The 23561-nt window shown below is 41.1% G+C and overlaps 1 protein-coding gene across 2 annotated transcripts in view; it reads right to left on the bottom strand.

The window, feature by feature from the left end:
• Positions 1–4442: 4442 nt before the first annotated feature.
• The window catches only part of LOC143287683 (transmembrane and coiled-coil domain-containing protein 4-like), a 31526-nt gene continuing 12407 nt past the window's right edge, over positions 4443–23561 (bottom strand). For both annotated transcript variants that reach the window (XM_076595873.1, XM_076595872.1), the window contains 8 exons: positions 23093–23236; positions 22198–22344; positions 20478–20639; positions 18186–18322; positions 15416–15500; positions 12200–12317; positions 10198–10315; positions 4443–8967 (listed from right to left, as the gene is read on the bottom strand). In XM_076595873.1, the coding sequence (XP_076451988.1) occupies positions 8002–8967; positions 10198–10315; positions 12200–12317; positions 15416–15500; positions 18186–18322; positions 20478–20639; positions 22198–22344; positions 23093–23236 (1877 nt within the window). In that variant the 3' untranslated portion in view covers positions 4443–8001. The remainder of the gene's footprint in view (positions 8968–10197; positions 10316–12199; positions 12318–15415; positions 15501–18185; positions 18323–20477; positions 20640–22197; positions 22345–23092; positions 23237–23561) is intronic.

The raw sequence follows: 23561 nt of genomic DNA, 5'->3' as shown, positions 1-23561 counted from the left end.
AAGGGGTTCAGGCACAAGCAGGTCTGCACATTCGTTGACCTGGGGGATAGGAAAAATCTCCACCCTTTACTCACCAGGCGCCGTTACCGAGATTTGAACCCAGGACCCTCAGATTTTAAAGTCCAACGCTTTAACCACTTGGCTATTGCGCCCGTCATTGGTTTGTCTGTTTTTTAGGATCAGCTGCACAGCTTGAACCACCTTTCTGTTCACTGAATCATTATCCACTGCAGGTCATAGTCAATTTGGCAGCAAAAAGAAACAAAGTGTCAGTCTTGTGGTAACCTTGCACACTTGTCACAACCATCTTCAACACATTATTATGAAACGCCACTAGAACATGAAAAGAAAGGATTCTTTTAACGATTGGTGAAACCGAAGTTACTTGCAAAATTTAAATGTTGATGTATTCAATAAATCTTGGAGGGTTTTCTTTCTTGGCTGGCTGGCTTTCTGTTTTCCTTTGTGATTCATGTGTATGTTCCCACACACACACATATATATATATATGTATATATATATATATATGTCCAGCATTTATAGTGCAGTCTGGGACTTCATTTACTTTTGATATGAGATGGTTTATTGTTTCATGATTACTCTTTCTCGAAGCCATTTCTTCTGTCTTCTTATACCATCACTAAGTTCACTTCAGCAGATACACAAAGCAAATGCAAATGTAAAATCGTGATATCCAAAACTGTCCACTAGTTAATCACCAACTGGAAACAAGAGCACACTATAAAACTATCACCCCCAAATTGTGTGGCTTCTTGTGGAAAACAATTGTGAAATCATTACAGACCACTCTTAAGTACGTTTAAAACCAGTCTGCTTTAATCCTGTGGGTGTTGGTGGGAGGTGCTCGGTGGGTAAACTTCCTTTTCCCGACTATTATCGCTTATTTCCACAATATACATGATGTATTTTGAACGACAAGTCTTCAAAACAGTATATATTGTATTCTGAAGCAGGAGAACATGATATATGTAAATGTTAGCCACAAAAACCACACGATTTTGCAACTTGATGGCGATTCCTGTCAAAACAGCATTTTTGGGTAGGGGAAGCAATTCAACCAGTGTGACCCCACCCCCAAAGGGTCAAATGTTCACCCAAACGTACTGACATAATTCCTAGAAGACCCCTGCAGGTTTCTGTATAAAAATGATAATTTCGGAAAGAGTGATGTTGAAGTGATAAAATACAGCTACCGGACAATTTCATGTTTGATTGTCAAAGATTTGATAGTTGGCCAATACAAGCCTTAATTGTGAAAGAATAAATGAAGATATGTTAGTTCTGGATATTTCTTTGAATAGAAAAAAGACCGTACTGAAAAAGAAAACTTATAAAATGTGGTGGTTTTCTTTATATAAGTATGATTTATGAGGGTTTGAAGTTGAGCTTGTCTTATTTCATTTACCAGGGCGCGAGAGGGGAGCCTTGTATCAAGGGCAATAACTCTTGAGTGTGTCCGTGTGCGTGTGTCTGTGTGTAGTACAGTTCACACCAGGGCTCTTCCCTCCCCCCTCCCAAACAACTAAACCATAACTCTTTCCATACAAACGGCGAAAGAGACGACGTTAACAGCATTTCACCCCAATTACCATCATCAAAATATTGCTAGCGGAAGGCTCTTATACTGAAGACGTGAATGTTGACAAAGAATACCACAATTCTGACGACGGAAGCTAAAGGTTGGGTCATTGAGACACCCACTGGACATCCGAGGGGTCTGTGTAGAGGAGAAGAGAGGACTGGCCATACTGAGTGAGTTAATAATACCAAGACCCCAGCACTGAACAACTTGACATTTAGAACTGAAACCAATATAACTCACCTCTGCATACTGTCCACAATATGCTTTGTTCAAAGAACAGCCAACAACCCATAACCTTTTCATTATGTTTTCAGACAGGCAGAGTGTCACTGTCTTCACACACAAACACACACACAAACTCAAATGCATTTTGTTTTGATGTCATGCATTCATTCTTCATGTAAATGAACAACAACAACAAAAATCACTTCTAATAATGGTGTGGTGATTGGTCCCTTTTGATATAGATTATAGATCGATATAGATAATAATCAGTCAATGCATCACATGCCACGATAACAACCTCTTTTCTTGCACTTTTGGGAGACTCGAAAGACCCAAACACTGCAGAAACACATCAGTTTGTTTTAAGCTGTATACAGTCATGTGGGATAGGGGCATTTGATCATCCAGACAACCCTTGGGTTCTTACTTCAAGAACTCCAGCCCCTCAAACAACGAAACCTTCAAAACACCAAGACCCCAGCACTGACCAAGTTGACCTCAACAGTGCAAGCCACTCTTAAGAGTGCAGACATCAGCACATACCCACTGATAACATGTCATGGCCATGGGACTGGATCTGACAATGAAAGGTTTACATACACAGCATGCATGGGAATAAAAGTGACAAAGAAAACACACCCCCAACATCAGCACGCACAAAAACACACACAAAATCGGACTGAAACAGACACAAACACACATACAATGTGCACAAAACACATACACATTCAACTGCATGAAAACGTGTACTTACAATACAAACAGAAGCACTCATTCATATACACACACACACACACACACACACACTTACACACACACACAGTGGCTCAAACAGCCCACACACACAACACACATGCATACATATAGAGTGGCTCAGACACACACACACGCTTAACACTTGACACTGTTTCTTATTGTCCAGTCTGCTGCACAGGGCATATCAGAACTGCCAAACAGAAAGTTCAACCGACAAAACTGTCACACCTGAAAAAAAGAAACCAGTATACCAACACAGTCCATGACCTATTATCTTAACCATTAAGCTCTTTATGAGACTGCTTAAGGCAGACAAGACTGGGCTGTGCTGAGAATGTCAGCCCTTGTACTTAATCATCCCAAGATCACAACATCAGAAAATGTAAAAAAAAAAAAAAAAAAAAAAAAAAAAATAAAAGAATAAAAAGATACTTTGAAGCCGCATAAAAATGCTTTAAAAGGCTGTACAAACAAACAACACTGCAGAACAGACAGCTAGTGCCCTCCCCAGTGTTTACAATATCACTTCCAGAGCAAAACAACACAGTACATCATAGCCACCGGAAAAGAGAGAGAAAAATGTGTCCAGTAAATCATAGTCTGCGGAAAAGAGAGAGAAAAATGTGTCAAGGCTTGCTGAAACTTGGAACACAAACATCATGGGAAACACACGCACAGAGGCGTGGGCAAGAACAGTGCAAAGAACAGCAATCAGAAATCTCAAGAAACGTTGTGGGACAATTGTCATGGCATCAGACCGCATACACAAATCTTTTTATTTCCATGTCCAGCTAATGGAAACCCAAAGGAAACAGAGAAGGAACTGTTAATACATACTTCTCACAAACAGTTATTGCATCCAATATTCAGTTTATATATAGAGACATATAGATATCATATAAATCCACACAATCAACTTGATAACAAATTTCAAGGCAAAGAAGACAGACCAAATTCATTTACTTTGATTTATAAAAACAAACAAAAAAATTCTCACATAATTAATTTGGCACATCAAGGAGTTTATATCTACATATGCACATACATCTGTCTATCTCTCTCTCTCTCTCTCTACACACACACACACACACACACATATATATATATGTGTGTGTGTGTGTGTGTGAAAAGGCTCCCTGCAGTCTCACAAACATTTCAACAGTGTGTAACCTATCAAACGTTTCAAGTGTGTGACCTGGCCATATTCATAAATCCTATGAACAGAGATGCTAACCCTATGGAAATCTTTATGAAAAATTCTTTTTAAAAACCTTTTGAATTTTCTAGGAACACTCAGACCTTCAGTCGCATCAGCATAAAATAAATACATCGTTTACTGACATGAGATAAAAACAAAAATCACGTCCTTTACAGTTTGGGCAAACAAAGCAGCTGATCGGTCTGCTCAGTGTGGGTTCAGTGTGAATGCACAGGCGGTTTGATTTGGCCCAGCTTCATCACCTGAGACCAGTATTGTGACGGGCACCCCCGGCCCTTTCTCGGTCCACCATGTGCATTGCAAAACTAGAAAGCAACTTGCAACAAGAAAGAAGGCAGGCGACACTAACTGGCCGAAAATGAACTCGTCCTGTTCTGACATCAGCAAAGCATTGGAACAAACTGCAACCGCACATAACGAAACGTAACAAAATCGGAGCATTTGGCATTACTGTATGAACCAAGTCTGTAAACACACACATGAATACTATGAATCTACATCTTCTACTCATCCTCTCATGCATCTTATTCACCTTCAAGGCTAAAAAACAGTTTGGAAACTGGCAAGTTGTAATAACAAATTTGCGTAGTTCTGGGAACCACTCATCACATTTCAAAACAGAATGACTCCCACCCCCCCCCCACCCCTTTTTTTCCAGCATCACTCATAAAAGTAGTCCCAAGAATTTCCTTCCAAAATATTATGTACCTGGATATATATTTTCATTACACATTTTTCTTATATCCAGGTAAGAAAAAGTGCAGAAGCAACTTACACAACTCAAAATGCATAAACATACATTGATCAGGAAGACAAAAATAACAGAGTATGAAATACATGTCACTCTTCCCTGGCAAACTGGAAGGCAATGGGGAATAAACCTTATCAGAAGACAGTACAGAGCTATATGAGCTGCCTCTTCTTTGGCTCCTTTTTCTTGAATATCCTTTGAGCAAGGTGCAAACTAACTTGTCTTGATTAACTTAAAAAACAACAAATTTTCAAAAATCAATAAACGGCAACAAACAAGAAAAAAATAAAACAAGCAACAAACGATTTTCACAGTTAAGACACTTGCATTTACTGGCGGTTGTATATGCTGCACATCCTTCTTCATAAAACTCAAGCAACTAAACCATGACCCCATCTTAATATTCCCAAAGCACCTGATATCTTTGGTATTCACAAGAACTGTACCAGACAGCAGAACAGCAAGACCAGTACTGATCTGATGGTGACAGGGATGTGTCTTATACACATGCAGCTAGAGAGAGCACCCACATCGGCATCTGACTGACGGTTCACAATGACATTTACCGCCACCATATTGACCTCATACACTGGACGAAACATACATGTACACAGAGAATGAATTAACATTTACCGCCACCATATTGACCTCATACACTGGACGAAACATACATGTACACAGAGAATGAATTAACATTTACCGCCACCATATTGACCTCATACACTGGACGAAACATACATGTACACAGAGAATGAATTAACATTTACCGCCACCATATTGACCTCATACACTGGACGAAACATACATGTACACAGAGAATGAATTAACATTTACCGCCACCATATTGACCTCATACACTGGACGAAACACACATGCACACAGAGAATGAATTAACATTTACCGCCACCATACTGACCTCATACACTGGACGAAACGCACATGCACACAGAGAATGAATTAACAAACTACAAAAAAAAAAAAGGCATGTTTACATCCTGCCCTTAATGCTGTGTCATGATACATGTGCTGATTACAAAGTCATGAACAGAACACGAGCGCCTGTGGAACAGAAAGGAAACTCTGGATCTGTCACCACACACATCACTTGGTGGCTTGAAGGCCGACTCCATTCCCAAATGTCCCATTTGAATCAGTCAATTTCCTTAAAAAGAATTTTTAACACTTATTATTTTGCGTGTGTTTATTCAAGCTGTTTGGAGAAATTTGTATTCCAAGTCAGATAATTCTTTCAGTGCAACACTTGACTTTACTGGTCCTCACTTGGCATAGCAGACAATGAATTCAAGATGGCAGCCTGACAGCCAATCACATGCCACTGTAGGTGCTCTCTGTAGCTGCATGTGGTTTATGCCTGCTTTTGGTGTCTCCCCCAAAAATACTGATCACTTCAAGTTCACCAGCTGACAGAAAAATTATAAGATCTTATAACTATACCAAAGTACTTGAGTTTCTCTCAACAGATTTGTTGCATGCATGGATGCCAAAGAAATCTAATTCTTCCTAAAAAAACAAAAAAACAACAACAACAAATCTTGCAAGTCTTCATCACATGAAAGTGGTCAATGTTCATAATGCGAGCACTGTTGAGCAGAAATAATCAGTTTTTTGTGCCTGAAACATTACTTAGAGCATTTTTGTTCTGTATTTAACAAAAGCAACATACCCAAAGAGGAGAATTATGATCACAAGCATTATAGAAATACAAATTCAGGCAAAATATATCGGAACACTATTCAACAGAAACAAAGATGTATAAAAGTAAAAACACCAATGCCAAAGTACAACAATGATGCTAAAATACACTTATGCCAAAGTAATGTGCCAAAGCAAACTTGTTCCAAAGCAAACCTGTGCTGAAGCAAACCAATGGAAAGATATACACTGACCAAAATACACTGCCAAAGCACACCCAAAGTACCACCTAACATCTGAGACATACTGCCAAAGGTACCATCACGCTACTGAACAGAAGGATAACAGATGTGCTACAGACCACCAAAGTTATACAGAATGACTCGTCAAAACATTGTAATGTACTAAATCATGTGCTGATGTACAGCAGGATTACCACTCAGAGCGACAATACAGGATGCTGCGAGCCTGGGCCTTAAGCACAAGAGGACCGCACAAGAGGACCAGTAAAAGAGAAAGATTACTCTACAGACTACAAGGACATTCCCCTAGGAATGCAAGATGGGCCTTTCACCCAGGACTCCACCCCCTAAAACAACTATACCTTAACAACACCAAGGTCCCAGCACCAAACAATATGACCTGATGGGCAACTGGTCATTAAACTCAACTCTGTGGGGAGTCTACCACACTAGGCACACATCACATGACAACCTTAACAGGAATTGGGCATACACCACACTACAACCTTATCAGGAAAAGCAAAGAGGAAAAAAACAAAAAAAATTGTGTATATACGATAATTATACAATAGCTATCTCTGGACTGTATGTACAAGCTTGGACCTTAAAAAAATAATGGAAAAAAAAAAAGTTACCCGAAATTGCAACAACATGACCAGAATGACTGAAGCGTTTTGAAAGACAGAAAACTGGAGGAGAAAAATCTCTCACCACAAAAGTAGAGAATCATGACACTGATCAATGCTTCAATCAACATGCTACCGGCCCCTAGACCGGAGGTCCCATGTGAGTTTTACCCTCACAGCGCTTTACAACACATGTCAGCCAAACAGATCACACACAAACACCCAGCCTCTCCTCCCTGTACACACGCAATCCACACACACACAGACAAACAAACATGCACACACACACACACATACACATATGCATGGAAGAATGATGTGGATTAAAATTATACAGAGACAATGCCTCATTTATGACAGACTGCTTCGACAAAATGCTTTCTGATTCGTTTTAAACATTGTGAGCAATGGATTAAAAAAGGCAGCAACAACATGTTTGTACAGCTAGAAAAACTAAAACACTCTGATGCCGTTTCTCTCTGTTGAATTAGGCTACTGGCTCCTCTGTGCTGTATCTAAAAATATACTGACGATTCAATATATCTCTCTGCCTGTATTTTCTGTATGTTTTTCAGGAAACTACTGATTTTTTATTTTTCCACTTCTTGTACATGAAATACGTCCTGTGCATGTCTATATCAAAATAAATATTTTCTATGTTATGTACTTTCTACAATTGTTTTTCACCCAAAGGGTTGAAAGTAAAAAAGTAATAATACTTATTCCACTACCCATGAAATATCTCTAGGTGCATGAAAAAAATCCTGTGCACATGTTTATCTTTATCTACTTTCAACAATTGTTTTTCACAGGATGTAAAAAAGAAAAAAAAAGAAAGTAATAATGCTTATTCCACTATCTTAATGAAAACAAATTTTTTTTTTCATTTTGTTTCATTTCTAGCTGGAGGTGGGATGCAGCAGGCTTCACACAAAGTTGTGTTCCTGAGTTGTGTCCTCGTCCGGAGAGGATCCGGGGTTGGAAGAGGTGTAGCTGTCTTCTTCACTGTCCTCAGGGTGTGGGTGTGCCTTCTCCTTGACCCCCACCACCACAGCCTCTTCTCCGTCTTCAGCCATCGTAAGCTCTGCCCTGCCTGCAGTTTTAGCCTCCTGCTCTTCTTCTTTCTTCACTCCTTCCACCAGCTTTCCTTCCTTTCGCTGTGCTCTCTCCGTCTGTGCAGCAACGTCCACCCCAAGTTCCAATGATGATGGGTTTCCTTTCTTTCTTTCTTCATTCTGGTTGCAGTGCTTCCCAGTTTTTACGGTGCTGGTGGGAGGAGAGGTGTTGTCGCCATGCTTGGTTCCTGTGTTTCTTTGATTCACATCAACATGGGGAAGTTTATCCCCAAAAGATTTCACTGTTAGGTCAAAGTGGTCAGTGTTGCAGCTGGGTGAGGCACAATCTTGTTTGTTCTGTTCACTGGCTGGGGCAGTGCCATTGTCTTTCTTTGATGTTGATAATTCTGCTTTTCCAGGGAAAACGTCTTTTGAACTCCCACCAACAGACTGTGAGGATTCTGATGAAACCTTACGACTGCTAAGATCTGTACTGAGTTCTTTCCCCTGTTTCTCACTGCCTGCTTCATCTGTGGCTTCACCACTGGAGGGAAAATTCGTAACCAGATCTTTTCCACCCCCAGAGCTCACACTGTCAGCTGCATCATATGTCTGTAAGTCCACAGACTTCTTTTTTTCAATGGAAGAGTCAGAAACGGAGCTGACCAAAATGTGTGGCGACTCGACTGGACTGGTCCCTTTACTTGCACCACCAGCAGGGTTGAGAGAGGGATTTAAACCTGTACCCCTGGCCACTCTGACCTCCTGGCGGACCCTGATGCCCACCACGCGCAGAATGGTGTCCAGCTGATTCATGTAGTCCAGGTGACCACTCACCTGAACACACAACGGGAAAACCCCTTAGAATATGTATGGCAGTATTTTTTGTTGTTGCTAAATAATACAATCAGTTGCAGTGAATGGCACTGTGTTCTCTATTTACTTTGAACAAGCGACAGAAACGCTTGTGCTAATAGAAACTTTATTATCATAAGTTTATATTTGGGCCAACAGCAAAGTGAGAGCTGTATTATCAATGGTTTCTCCAGTCAATGGGAAATCATTTACAGCTTAGTCTTTTGTGAAGGACTATGACTCTCAAACTAGGAGGCAAAATTGCACTGGCTCTTAGTGCTTCAGCCTTGTGGGCTAGTTGGCCTTTGGGAACCATCCCAACGCAGACTGTCATAAAACCCTCTTGGCCAAGAGAGTGGGGATGTAACTTGGGCAAGACACTCTCCACTATAATCAAATTCTAGCCCAAATAGTCGGAACAGCAGTTGCCTCCTCTGCTGTTCTGATGGTCATAGTCGGACACGACTGACTATCATATATATATCATTATATAAGAAAGCACAGCAGTTGTTGGTATACATGTGTGTGTGTGTGTGCCTGTGTATGCATGCATGCAGACTGTATTTTTTCTTCTCTTAGATATCTAATTCCTTCCAGTACTGTTGTTATGATAGAACTGATCATTATCATCATTCTCATCTTCGTCATCAACAGCTGTCATGATTATGGTCATTATCACAAATCATCATGATGTCACTAATAATAAACTACACCTCATTTCTAATCAGTACAATGACTGTCATTATTAAACCACAATCATCAAGACATCACTAATAATGATAATAAACTATACCTCATTTCTAATCAGTACAATAATGATCACAATTAATAATCATGATATCACTAATAATAACAATAAACTTGATATCAATAATAATAATAATAAACTATACCTTGTTTTTAGTCAGTACAATGACCATTGCAATTAATTACAATCATCATGACATCACTAATAACAATAATAAACTATACCTCATTTGAAATCAGTATAATGACCATCACAATTAACCACAATCATCATGACAACACTAATTATAGTAACAAACAATACCTTGATTTTACTCAGCACAACGACCATCACAATTAATCATCAGGACATCAGTAATAATAACAGTAAACTGCACCTTGTTTTTTTCTCTCAGTAAAACTTTCAACAGTTATCATTAAACATGGTAAAAAGCAGACCAACAAAAAAACCCAATCCCAACAGACCACATCACTGAGATCGATGTTATGCATCCTGTGGTTGGTCCATTTGACAGGGCCAAGCCCAGCGATACGGATCTGAATGGACGCCGTTCTGTACAGGAACTTCAGCAACCAGTCACCCCTGAAAGTACACAGTACCACGTTTTATCGTCCACAGCCTCTGTCTAGTCTTCTCTGAAGACCCATCCTTTTAACTAGTTCTTCCCCACAGCCACATGCCTTCTACAACTCCCCTGGACCAGCACTACATGAGACCACTGCAGTAAAAAAAAAAAAAACAAGAGAGGCAAGACTTCAAGACTCACTTGTGATAAATTAAGTCCCCTAGCATTAATTACAGAGTAATTTCCCTTTTTTTACTCTCTGCACCAAAACGTTTGCAAAATAAATAAAAAAATCCATGCTTAGCAAAAAAGTTCCTGTTTGAACAAAAAATAATAATGACTCCTCTTGTTGTTGTGTCAGAATAAGAGGTCAAAGTGCGAAGTTTAGAGAATACAAAAAATATAAATATAACAGTAAATGCAGTTTGCATATAATTAGGCTTCTTTGTGCCCATCCCAGAGGTGCAATATTGTTTTAAACAAGATGACTGGAAAGAACTGAAGTTTTCCTATTTTTATGCCAAATTTGGTGTCAACTGACAAAGTATTTGCAGAGAAAATGTCAATGTTAAAGTTTACCATGGACACACAGACACACGGACACACACACACACACACAGACAACCGAACACCGGGTTAAAACATAGACTCACTTTGTTTACACAAGTGAGTCAAAAAAGGGTGGTTTACTAAAATGGTGAAAATTGATGGAGAATTGTTAATTTAACAATTCGGTTCAACAAAGCTTCGTTTGCATGCTTTCTCATTCCCTAGATGGTTAAGTTTAGAACACCAACTGTACCAAGCAAGCTTAAACTAAATTAGAATAGTATGCTGGTTTGAGAATACTTGTACCTGGCCACAGGGGAACTTACCATGGTACCTGGAGCAGAATAAGTTAAACATTGCTTATCTTTTTTGCCCATCAAACAGACCTGCATGTCAGAGGACAAGGCGGGTGCTATGCTGTGTTGACCTACACTGTACATCCAAACACCACACTCTTTCTGCTTTCTCCATGAAGAGACCAGCTAAAATTTCATACAGAGAAATCTGCTGTGAAGAAATGTAATACAACACAATGCAATACAGTACGATACTTTGTTTTCCACCTGAAATGGCCATTGGTGAACCAACCAGTCATCACACCAGTCAGTATCACAATACATCACACAATACATTACAACATAGTACAACACAGCAATGCAATACAACACATAATAATGCAATACCGTGTTCCGCAAATGCAGTACGCCATTGATGATCCGACAAGCCACCACACACTGTACAATACAACACATCACAATACAGTGCAAATACAACAGTACAACACAATACAAAACAATACAATCCAGGGATTTCCACCTGCAGTAGCTATTGATGATGCGGCCAGCCACCATATGCTTTACTATACAACACACACACACACACACAAACAAAAACCCACATCACAACACAACACAGTACAACACATTATGATAAAACACAGTACAATACAATGCGAAAACAGTGCAAAAATGGGCTCCCCATCTGCAGCAGCCATCGGTGTTCCAGCCATCATACACTGCACGACGCACTACATTACAACACAAACACACACACACAAAAACTAACATTACAACACAGTACAATAAACTACAATACAATAAATACAACAAACTACAACACAAAACAATACAATCCAGGGTTCACCGCCTTAAGTAGCCACTGATGATGCAGCCAGCTACCAAACGCTGAACACTACAATTCATCACACACACACACACACACACACACACACACACACACACACAGACAACAATAAAAAAAAAGAAGAAACAAAAACCAACAATACAACATGACACAGCACAACGCATTGCATGAAACACAACACAAAACAACACAGTTCATGGCTCCCCCACCTGCAGTAGCCATTGATGATACGGCCGGCCACCACACGCTGGAAGGGGGCCCATGCCTTGGGGTCACTGGTCACCGGCGCCCCCAGCACGATCACGTCCTCCACAATCCCCTCACACCCTGCACAACACGCCAAAACTCTTTGTAAGAAAACAACCCTTGGCATATATCTTCTTCTTCTTCTTTTTAGTTCGTGGGCTGCAACCCCACATTCAATTTGTATGTACATGAGTGGGCTTTTATATGGATGACCATTTTTACCCCGCCATGTAGGCAGCCATACTTTGTTTTCGAGGGTGTGCATGCTGGGTATGTTCTTGTTTCCATAACCCACTGAAAGCTGACATGGATTACAGGATCTTTAACGTGCGTATTTGATCTTCTGCTTGCATACACACATGAAGGGGGTTCGAACACAAGCGGGTCTGCACATATGTTAACCTGGGAGATCGGAAAAATCTCCACCCTTTACCCACCAGGTGCCGTTACCCAGTTTCAAACCCAGGACCCTCAGATTGAAAGTCCAACGTTTTAACCACACGACTATTGCGCCCGTCATGGCATATATCAAAGATTGACATAAGCTTACAGATGGGCCAACAGTTTCAGTTACTCAAGGAGACATCACTGTGTTCAGACAAATCCATATACGCCACAGCATATCGGCTAGGCAGATGCTTGACAAGTGGCATAACTCAACATGCTTAGTCAGGCCTTGAGTGTATGCTTTTATTATTATATTTGTGTTCCTATCAAGAGTGCATTTCTTCTACAGAATTTTGCCAGAGGACAGCACTCTCATTGCCACGGGTTCTTTTCAGTGTGCCAAGTGTGTGCTGCACATGAAACCATGCTTTATCGTCTCATCTGAATGACTAGATGCTCAGTTTGATTTTCCAGTCAAAGTTAGGAGAAAGGGCGAGAGCAGGTTTTGAACTCACACCCTCACTAACTCCCGATATTGGCTGCAGAGCATCTTGACCATTCTGCCACTTTCCTCCTGGGGCCAACAGCAAAGTAGGAGCTGCATAATCAATGATTTCTCCTCTGCAATGGGAACTGGTTTCAAAAAGTATTTTGTTTGGAACATGTCACGACACAATACAGTTATCGATGGACAGGACAATACGAAAATCTTATATAAAATAGGAATTTATTTACAGATTAATCTTTTGTGAAGGACTATGACTCTCAAATTAGGTGGCTCTTAGTGATGCAGCCCTGGGGGCTAGCTGGCCTTTGGGGACCACCTCAACACCAACTGTCATAAAAAACCCTCTTGGCTGAGAGAGTGGGGGTGTAACTTGAGCACGACATTCTCCACTTTAACAAAATTCAAGCTCAAATGTTCCAGACAGCAGTTGCCTACACTGCTGTTGTAATGGTCAGAGTTGGACATGACTGACTTTGAAGCAGTTGCCTACACTGCTGTTGTAATGGTCAGAGTTGGACATGACTGATTTTGAAGCAGTTGCCTACACTGCTGTTGTAATGGTCAGAGTTGGACATGACTGACTTTGAAGCAGTTGCCTACACTGCTGTTGTAATGGTCAGAGTTGGACATGACTGATTTTGAAGCAGTTGCCTACACTGCTGTTGTAATGGTCAGAGTTGGACATGACTGACTATCATACAAACAAAACATTTCAATGGCTCAAAATCTCCCCAGGTAGAGCTGCATGATTTTCACAGAGGGAAGCCTGTTGTGGCAAAAAGTAATACAATACGATAAAATAACTACAATACAATTTATTTCCATTAATCTTGTCGTCAATACTTGTTGAAGGGAAAAATCATATAAATACAACAACAACAAATTTCTGACACATGATTCAAGTGGACTGAGTCAAGCAGATAGATTCCCCCCCTAACATTATTCTGTGAAAATCTGGCATAAAAAATTTTCATGTCTAATCATAACTAACCACTCCAAGAAAATCTGGCATAAAAGACTTCCATGTCTAATCACATCTAACCATACTAAGAAAATCTGGCAAGTAAGATTTCTATATGTTATCATATCTAACCGCTCTGAGATAATCTGGCATGAAATATTCTATGTCTAATCATACCTAATTAATCTGAGAAAATATGGTTTGAAAGATTTCCATATCCAATCATATCCAACCACTCTGAGAAAATCAAGCATAAAAAACTTCCATGTCTAATCGTATCTGACACTCTGAGAAAATCTGGTATAAACGATTTCCACTCCTGATCAATTCAAATCAATCTGAGAAAATCTGGTATGAAAGATTTCCATGTATAATCATAAACAAACCCTATGAAAAGATATGGCATGAAAGATTCCATTGTCTAATCATATCTAATTGCTCTGAGAAAATCTGGCATGAAAAGATTTCTACTTCTAATCCTCTCTAACCACTATGAGAAAATCTGGCATAAAAGTTTCCCATGTCTAATCACATTGAAACACTGTGAAAATCTGGCTTGTGTGTGTATGTGTGTGTGTGTGTGTGTGTGTGTGTAGTGCATGTGTGTGTGTGTGTGTGTGTGTGTAGTGAGTGTGTGTGTGTGTGTGTGTAGTGCATGTGTGTGTGTGTGTGTAGTGCATGTGTGTGTGTGTAGTGTGTGTGTGTGTGTGTGTGTGTAGTGCATGTGTGTGTGTGTAGTGAGTGTGTGTGTGTGTGTGTGTAGTGCATGTGTGTGTGTGTGTAGTGTGTGTGTGTGTGTGTGTGTAGTGTGTGTGTGTGTGTGTGTAGTGTGTGTGTGTGTGTAATGTGGGGATGGGGAAGGGAAGCATGTGTGATCTGCCACTGATTTCTGTGATTTTTACATGAGGAGTGGTTGATGATTTAAAGTCAATTAATTCAATAACCTTTGTACATGCCAGATTCTTCCGTTTGAAGCCAATAAAGAGCCTTGAAATCTTGAGGAAAATCAGAGTAAAGTGGCTCTCCCAAGGACACAACGCTATGCCAAAATAAGTCTTACAAATCTGTGCTGAAATAGGTCTCGAATCCTGATCACTGGTCAACACTGGACCAGAAGTCCAACACCCAGTCGATTCTGCCACAGCACGTACCTTCCAATAAAGATCTCCAGCATAAACAAAGTATTTCTGTACCTTCATCCATAACCACAACATACTTCTTTTCTGTTTTTTCCCTTTTTTTTCTTTTAGCACAACATACCTCTACGCTTCAAATCAAATCAAATTACGGTGCTTAGAGCCTCGCCGACCACTAAGGCCATACCTCTACGCTTGGCCATTTCTTCCAGGCAGTAAAAGATAACCCTGCCTCCAAGACTGTAGCCAATCAGCGTCACTGGTCGTTTCCCCTGCACATGATCAATTAATGTAAAGTGCAGTTCAACTTAATTATTCCCAATAACCCTGAAAATAATGACTTCAGTATTATTTTCATATACATCATACTGTTGCAAAAGAAGGTGGAACAATGCCTCAATGACTGTAGGAGTAAAAAAAAAAAAAAAAGCAACAACAGAAAAACATATGCACATTCAGAAACAACATTAACCTTTATATAAACCAATCGTAATATTAACATCATTTATACATGTGTGTGCATATATATATATATATATATGTGTGTGTGTGTGTGTGTGTGTGTGTGTGTGAAGCCTGAATGAATGACACAAGAAACGAATGATGAGCACCTAAAGGCAGCTGTCAGTCGGCTCTACCCAGGTAGGCAGCCTGTTGTGCAAATGACTGTGTTTGTAAAGTGCTTACAGCTTGGTCTCTGAGTGAGGATAGGTGGTATATATGTATTGATATAAACCAAAACTACCTGTTCAAAGTGTTTAGAGCCTGGACTCTGGCCGAGGCCTGGCTTTGCGTAGGTATCCATATAAACCATAAATACCTGTTTCAAAGGGCTTAGAACCTGGTGTCTGAACGAGGCCAGTCATTATGTAAGTATCCATATATAAACCATAAGTACCTGTTCAAAGTGCCTGGTCTCTAACATGAGGGCAGGTGTTATGTAAGTATCCATATAAACCATAAATACCTGTTTCAAAGGGCTTAGAACCTGGTGTCTGAACGAGACCAGTCATTACATAAGTATCTATATAAACCATAAATACCTGTTCAAAGTGCTTTGATCCATATATAAACCATCAATACCTGTTCAAAGTGCTTTGATCCATATATAAACCATCAATACCTGTTCAAAGTGCTTTGATCCATATATAAACCATAAATACCTGTTCAAAGTGCTTTGATCCATATATAAACCATCAATACCTGTTCAAAGTGCTTTGATCTATATATAAACCATAAATATCTGTTCAAAGTGCTTTGATCCATATATAAACCATAAATACCTGTTCAAAGTGCTTTGATCCATATATAAACCATAAATACCTGTTCAAAGTGCTTTGATCCATATATAAACCATAAATACCTGTTCAAAGTGCTTTGATCCATATATAAACCATAAATACCTGTTCAAAGTGCCTGGTCTCTGACTGAGTGCAGGCATAAGTATCCAAATAAACCATAAATACCCGTTCAAAAGTTCTTGGTCTCTACATGAGTATCCATATAAACCATAAATACCTGTTCAAAGCGCTTAGAGCCTGGTGTCGGAATGAGGCCTGTCATTATGCAAGTATCCATATATAAACCATAAATACCTGTTCAAAGTGCTTTGATCCATATATAAACCATAAATACCTGTTCAAAGTGCTTTGATCCATATATAAACCATAAATACCTGTTCAAAGTGCTTTGATCCATATATAAACCATAAATACCTGTTCAAAGTGCCTGGTCTCTGACTGAGGGCAGGTGTTACATAAGTATCCATATAAACCATAAATACCCGTTCAAAAACACCTGGTCTCTAACTGAGTATCCATATAAACCATAAATACCTGTTCAAAGCGCTTAGAGCCTGGTGTCTGAATGAGGCCAGTCATTATGTAAGTATCCAAATAAACCATAAATACCTGTTCAAAGTGCCTGGTCTCGAACCAAGGGCAAGCGTTACATAAGTATCCATATAAACCATGAATACCCGTTCAAAAGCACCTGGTCTCTGACCAAGTATCCATATAAACATAAATATCTGTTCAAGGCGCTCAGAAACTGGTGTCTGAATGAGGTCAGTCATTAAGTATCCAAAAAACCATAAATACCTGTTCAAAGTGCCTGGTCTCAAACCAAGGGCAAGCGTTACATAAGTATCCATATAAACCATGAATACCCGTTCAAAAGCACCTGGTCTCTGACCAAGTATCCATATAAACATCATCTGTTCAAGGTGCTCAGAGCCTGGTGTCTGAATGAGGTCAGTCATTAAGTATCTAAAAAACCATAAATACCTGTTCAATGCACCTGGTCTCTGACAGAGGCCATCATTACATAAGTATCCATATAAACCATAAATACCTGTTCAAAGTGCTTTGAGCATCATCTCTGACATGAGGGCAGGTGTTATGTAAAAATCCATATAAACCATAAATACCTGTTCAAAAGCACCTGGTCTCTGACCGAGGCCAGATGTTACATAAGTGCCCATACAAATCATAAATACCTGTTCAAAGTGCTCACAAGGGCAGGCGTTATATAAGTATCGATATAAACCATAAACACCTGTTCAAAGTTTCAGTTTCAGTTTTAGTAGCTCAAGGAGGCATCACTGCGTTCGGACAAACCCATATACGCTACACCACATCTGCCAAGCAGATGGCTGACCAGCAGCGTAACCCAACGCGCTTAGTCAGGCCTTGAGAAAAAATAAAAATAAAAATAAAATAAAATAATAATAATAGATAAATACATTAAAAAAAAGAACTACTACTACTTATAATAATATGTATAAGGTGCAAAAACTTGATGAATCAACTATAGGTGTACAAAAAAAACCCCAAAAAACAACTAACTAACTAAATAATAATAATATAATAAAAACAACAATAATAATAATAGTAAATAAAATAAAGCACCTGGACTCTGCCTGGCACTATATAAGTATCCATATAAACAACAAATACCTGTTCCCTGGAAAGTAGGACCTCAGCCAGCTGTCGACCGGCGGCTGTGGCTCGCTGCAGGGCAACACTCCAGGGGTTGTCGATCACCTGGGACACCGACAGCAAGGCGGCCGGCCATGTTATAGCTGCCATCAGGGCTGTACCACAAACATTCCCCACTGTCAATGCATCATTTCATCAACATAATGTGTGGTGTGTGCGTGTGTGTGTGTGTGTGTGCGTTTGGGTGAGTATGTGTTTTGTCTCTGTCTGTGTGTGTGTGTGTGTGTGTGTGTTTGTGTGTGCCCAAGAATTTGGGACATTTTGTTCTGCATATTTTTGATGATAATGAGCTGCCAGCACTGACACTGCAGCAGACAAACTGGAGCATGGCTGTGTGTGTGTGGGAAGGGAGGGGGGGGGGGGAGGGGCTTGGAATGAGCGGCATGCGAAGATATCACTGAAACAGTATAAATGATGGACCAGCTACAAAAAGAAAGAAAAAAACCAGAAAGAAAAAAAATCCCAGTCACTGGATCAATTAACATCATACTTAGTATCATCATCATAAATGATGGTCTTGTAGAACATGGCACCCCAGTACAAGTGCTGGTTTGTATTGTAAGATGAACAATCTCAGTGCAAAGTCTGCTTAGTTAGTGGTATAAATTTTTCAAAGTCTTCGCTAATTCCACAGAAAATTTATTCTCCCATCTGTTTCAAACAGATCCAAACATGCAAACCTCTACTCACTGATCGAACAACCACTTTTTCCATTTGCTTCACACATCCATACACATGCACACCCACACCACCACCACACATGCACACCCACACCACCACCACACACGCACACCCACACAACCACCACACACACACTGGCTGGACAGGGCAGAATACTTAAGTGTGGTGATGCTGACAGTGGGTATGAAGATGTAGTCCACAGCACACCACACCAATACACCATACCACACACGCACCACATCACAAATGCACACATCACAGCAAACATGCACCATACCTCACACTACACCACACCCCACTACACCACTCACACCACACCACACCACACCCACATACATCACTCACACAGAAAACCACCCTCATACACACATCCGCTCTCACATGCACACCCACCCACCCTCACACAAACACACACACACTGGATAGGACGGTGCACTTCAGGGTCTCATATGTGGTGATACTGACAGAAGAGTTGAAGATGTAGTCTACACACCTCACATACACCAAACAACACCACACCATATGCACACCAATGAATACCCACCCACACCTAACAACACGCCCACACCACATACACACCACACACACACTCACACCACATCCTTATCCACACCACACACACTCACAGCACACACACATCCACAATACACACACACTCTCAACACACCCACATCCACACCACACATACATCCACACCACACACACACTCACAACACACCCACATCCACACCACACACACACACTCACAACACACACACACAAATCCACAACACACACACACTCACAACACACCCACATCCACACCACACACACACTCACAACACACCCACATCCACACCACACACACACTCACAACACACACACATTCACACCACACACACATCCACACTACACACACACTCACGACACACCCACATCCACACCACACACACACTCACAACACACACACCCACCAACCAGCACCATCCCACACCCCCATAACCCCCACACTTGCTGGACAAGACAACCTAGTGTGTGGCAATGCTGATGGAGTTGAAGATGTAGTCAACATCACACTACACCGGACATACCACTGCACACACCCCCCACCACATCCCCATCCCACAAACACACCGCACAACACTCACACACACTAACACACACACCCACATACACACCCCAACCCCCACACCCATGCACCCACTCACTGAACACGATGGTATACTTGAGAGCCTCATGTGTGGCGATGCTGACGGCAGAGTTGAAGATGTCGTCCACATCACACACCCACCACACCCATATACACCCCCCTGCCCCCGTCACTTCCCCCCACATACACACTGGACAGGATGGTGTACTTGAGGGCCTCATGAGTGGCGATGCTGACGGCAGAGTTGAAGATGTCGTCCACATCACACACCCACCACACCCACAGACCCCCCCACCCCCCCACCACACACTCACTGGACAGGACAGTGTATTTGAGGGCCTCATGAGTGGCAATGCTCACAACGGAGTTGAAGATGTCGTCCACATCACACACCCACCACACCCACAGACCCCCCCCCCCCCACCCCACCACACACTCACTGGACAGGACAGTGTATTTGAGGGCCTCATGAGTGGCGATGCTGACGGCAGAGTTGAAGATGTAGTCCAGGGCCTGACCCAGGTCCTTCAGGTAGCCCGACTCCCACTTCAGGGTGTACTGCTCTTGGGACTCTGCCAGGTTCTGCCACGGCTGCTTGAAATCTGTGTCAGTCAGTCAGTGTTTGTTTGGTCAGTGATGTGTGCGCAGGGTGGGGGTTGGGTTGGATGGTGTGGTATGGCATGATGTGGTGTGTGTGTATGTGTATGTGTATGTGTATGTGTGTGTGTGTGTGTGTGTGTGTGTGTGGAGGGGGAGGGGAGGTGTGTGTGTGTGTGTGTGTGTGTGGTGTGGTGGTGTGTGTGTGTTGCGTCATGTGGAGTGGTGCGGTGTGGTGTGGTGTGTGGTGTGTGGTTGTGGTGTGTGTGTGTGTGTGTGTGTGTGTGTGTGTGTGTGTGTGTGTGTGTGTGTGTGTGTGTGTGGTCTTCTCAATGGCTTATTGTCTATTCACTATATGGTGATTTATACACAAACACGTTCACTCATTTTTGTACACACACATGCACATACACACACAAATAATCACATGCACATACCACATTTTACGGACAACAAGGAACTTGTGTTATATGGTGCACCCTCAGCATTTTGAAAAAATATCATTTCAACAATTCATAAGGCACACCATATTAAAAGGTGCATGAATTTTTTTAAATAAAAGCAAAAAAGATCAAAAGCAAAAAACAAAAAATGTTCAAAGAATCAAAACAAACTGAATTCCTGGAAAAATCAAGAGTAATTAAACTGACATTATCCATGACTGGAAGATCAGAATGCATGCAATTTTGGCACACTCACTCATATTCACACAATACTATCATCTGCTGAAAATCCCCCAAAATCTTATTCTTCAGAATCGCTTACGAATGTGGGCAATGGCTGTATCTGCCATTTTTTCATCTTCACCAAAGGTTGGTAACATGGCTCATCAGACACCATCATCGGAACTTATCAATTCATTTGTGTCTGCTGGCTTGTCAGCTGTGTCGATCGCAGATTTCTTTAATCCATTCTTTATCCATTCTGCTGCCAGGCTGACAAAACCCACTGACAGACTTCATACACTGATGCCCGGTGAAGTCTTCCATTTTTCTGTGAAAGAATGGAGAAACTTCATTGCTGCATCGAGGATGACTGCCAAAAATGGAGTTCAAGCTTTTGACAGCTTCTTTGACTCATTCTGTGATGTGCACTTCCATGCTGTTTCAAAGTGGATTATTTGTGAGTTCCTTCAGGTCTGATTTATAGTTTCCTTCTGAATGTCAAACTTTCTGGTTCAACATCAACCTGAATAAGATTCACAACTTTGTTCAGAAAGAATGTAGCTGCATATCAGATGCACCATATTTTAAGGCACATGGGTTCAAGTCGGGGAAAAAACCATCACCTTGCAGTCTGTAAAATATGGTAATTACTTGTTCTTACACTTACCTACACATACACACAAACGCACACATACACAAACACATTCTTTTACACACAAACACACATACACACATATACATTCACACACACAACCTCACTCTTACACACAAACGCACATACATACAAACACACACACACACACTATTACCAATATGTGATAGGGCATTAAACAAAATTACACACAGATACACGCACACACAAACGCACACTCCAATCACCATAGCCCTCCGTTCCTACCTGGCATTTTGCTGTCTATCCACCCGGTGATAGCAATGGTGATGTGCAGCTGTTGACGAACTGTCTGCAACTGCAAGGGGCCTCCCGATATCAGGGGTTCGAACTCAAACTCCTCGATGGCTCCCACACGCTTCTTCATCTTGAAACCTGAATACATCCACACAGTTGGAAAAAATAAAACAAGAGGGAGGTTGAAAAAATGGTGCAAGTGTGAAAGTGGGGGTAGGGGTGTGCTGAAGGGGGAGGGTGTTAATGTGGGTGGGTGTGGGTGGGTGAGTGTGGGTGAGTGTGGGTTGATGAGAGAGAGAGAATATATGTGTGCTGGGAGGGATTAGAATGTGTGTGTGTGTGTGTGTGTGTGTGTGTGTGTGTGTGTGTGTGTGTGTGTGTGTGTGTGTGTTTGTGCATGTGTGACTGCACAAGTGCATGCATGCATGCTTGTGTGTGTGTGTGTGTGTGTGTGTGTGTGTGTGTGTGAGCATGCTTGTGCACAAGTTCTATCCATGAATCTCACGGAGACAGAGCCAAAGAGTTGACTGGAAAATCAAACTGAGCACCTAGTCATTCAGAAAAGATGATAAACCGAGGTCCCAATTGTTGCATGCACTTTGGTGTTCTGAAAAAGAACCCATGGCAACAAGAACCTCTGGCAAAATTCTCAAGAAAAAAATCCACTCTGATAAGAAAAAAAAAAGCCACGCAGCATGTGAAAACCCGTTCATCCATTCTTTTTTCATTCACGATATTCTTGTCTCTAAGAAGTAAGAAGCTATAACAAACACACACACAAACATACACACATGCACACACACACATGCACACACACACACACATGCACACACACATGCACACACACACATGCACACACACACACACACACACTCCACTGACAAACCTGTCAGCCCAGCTCCCGCCACTCCGAACAGAGAGCCGATGATGGCCACGCCCACAGTGGAGCCGAGTGCAGCTGCTCCTGCCCCGCCGATTATGGCCCCTGCCCCCGCTGCCACTAGGGGTGCTGCTAATCCCCCCGTCAAACCTGAGGACAGGTGCATGCGGGATGTAAGTTTGATGGCTGGAATGTCTTTTGATATCTCTCTCTGTATACCCCTTTGTATATACAAATATATCTGTATCCATACACACACACACAAATGTATATATATATATATATATATATATATATATATATATATATACATATATATATATATATATATATATATATATATATATATTGTACATACACACACACACACACACACACATATATATATATATATATATATATATATATATATATATATATATATTCATGATACCAGTCTAACATTGCTAAATTTTTTTTGACAATCCCCTCTTTC

The sequence above is a fragment of the Babylonia areolata genome, chromosome 11, assembly GCF_041734735.1.
Source record: "Babylonia areolata isolate BAREFJ2019XMU chromosome 11, ASM4173473v1, whole genome shotgun sequence".
NCBI classification, from domain to species: Eukaryota; Metazoa; Mollusca; class Gastropoda; order Neogastropoda; family Buccinidae; genus Babylonia; species Babylonia areolata.
This window is presented reverse-complemented; position numbering and strand designations above follow the sequence as displayed.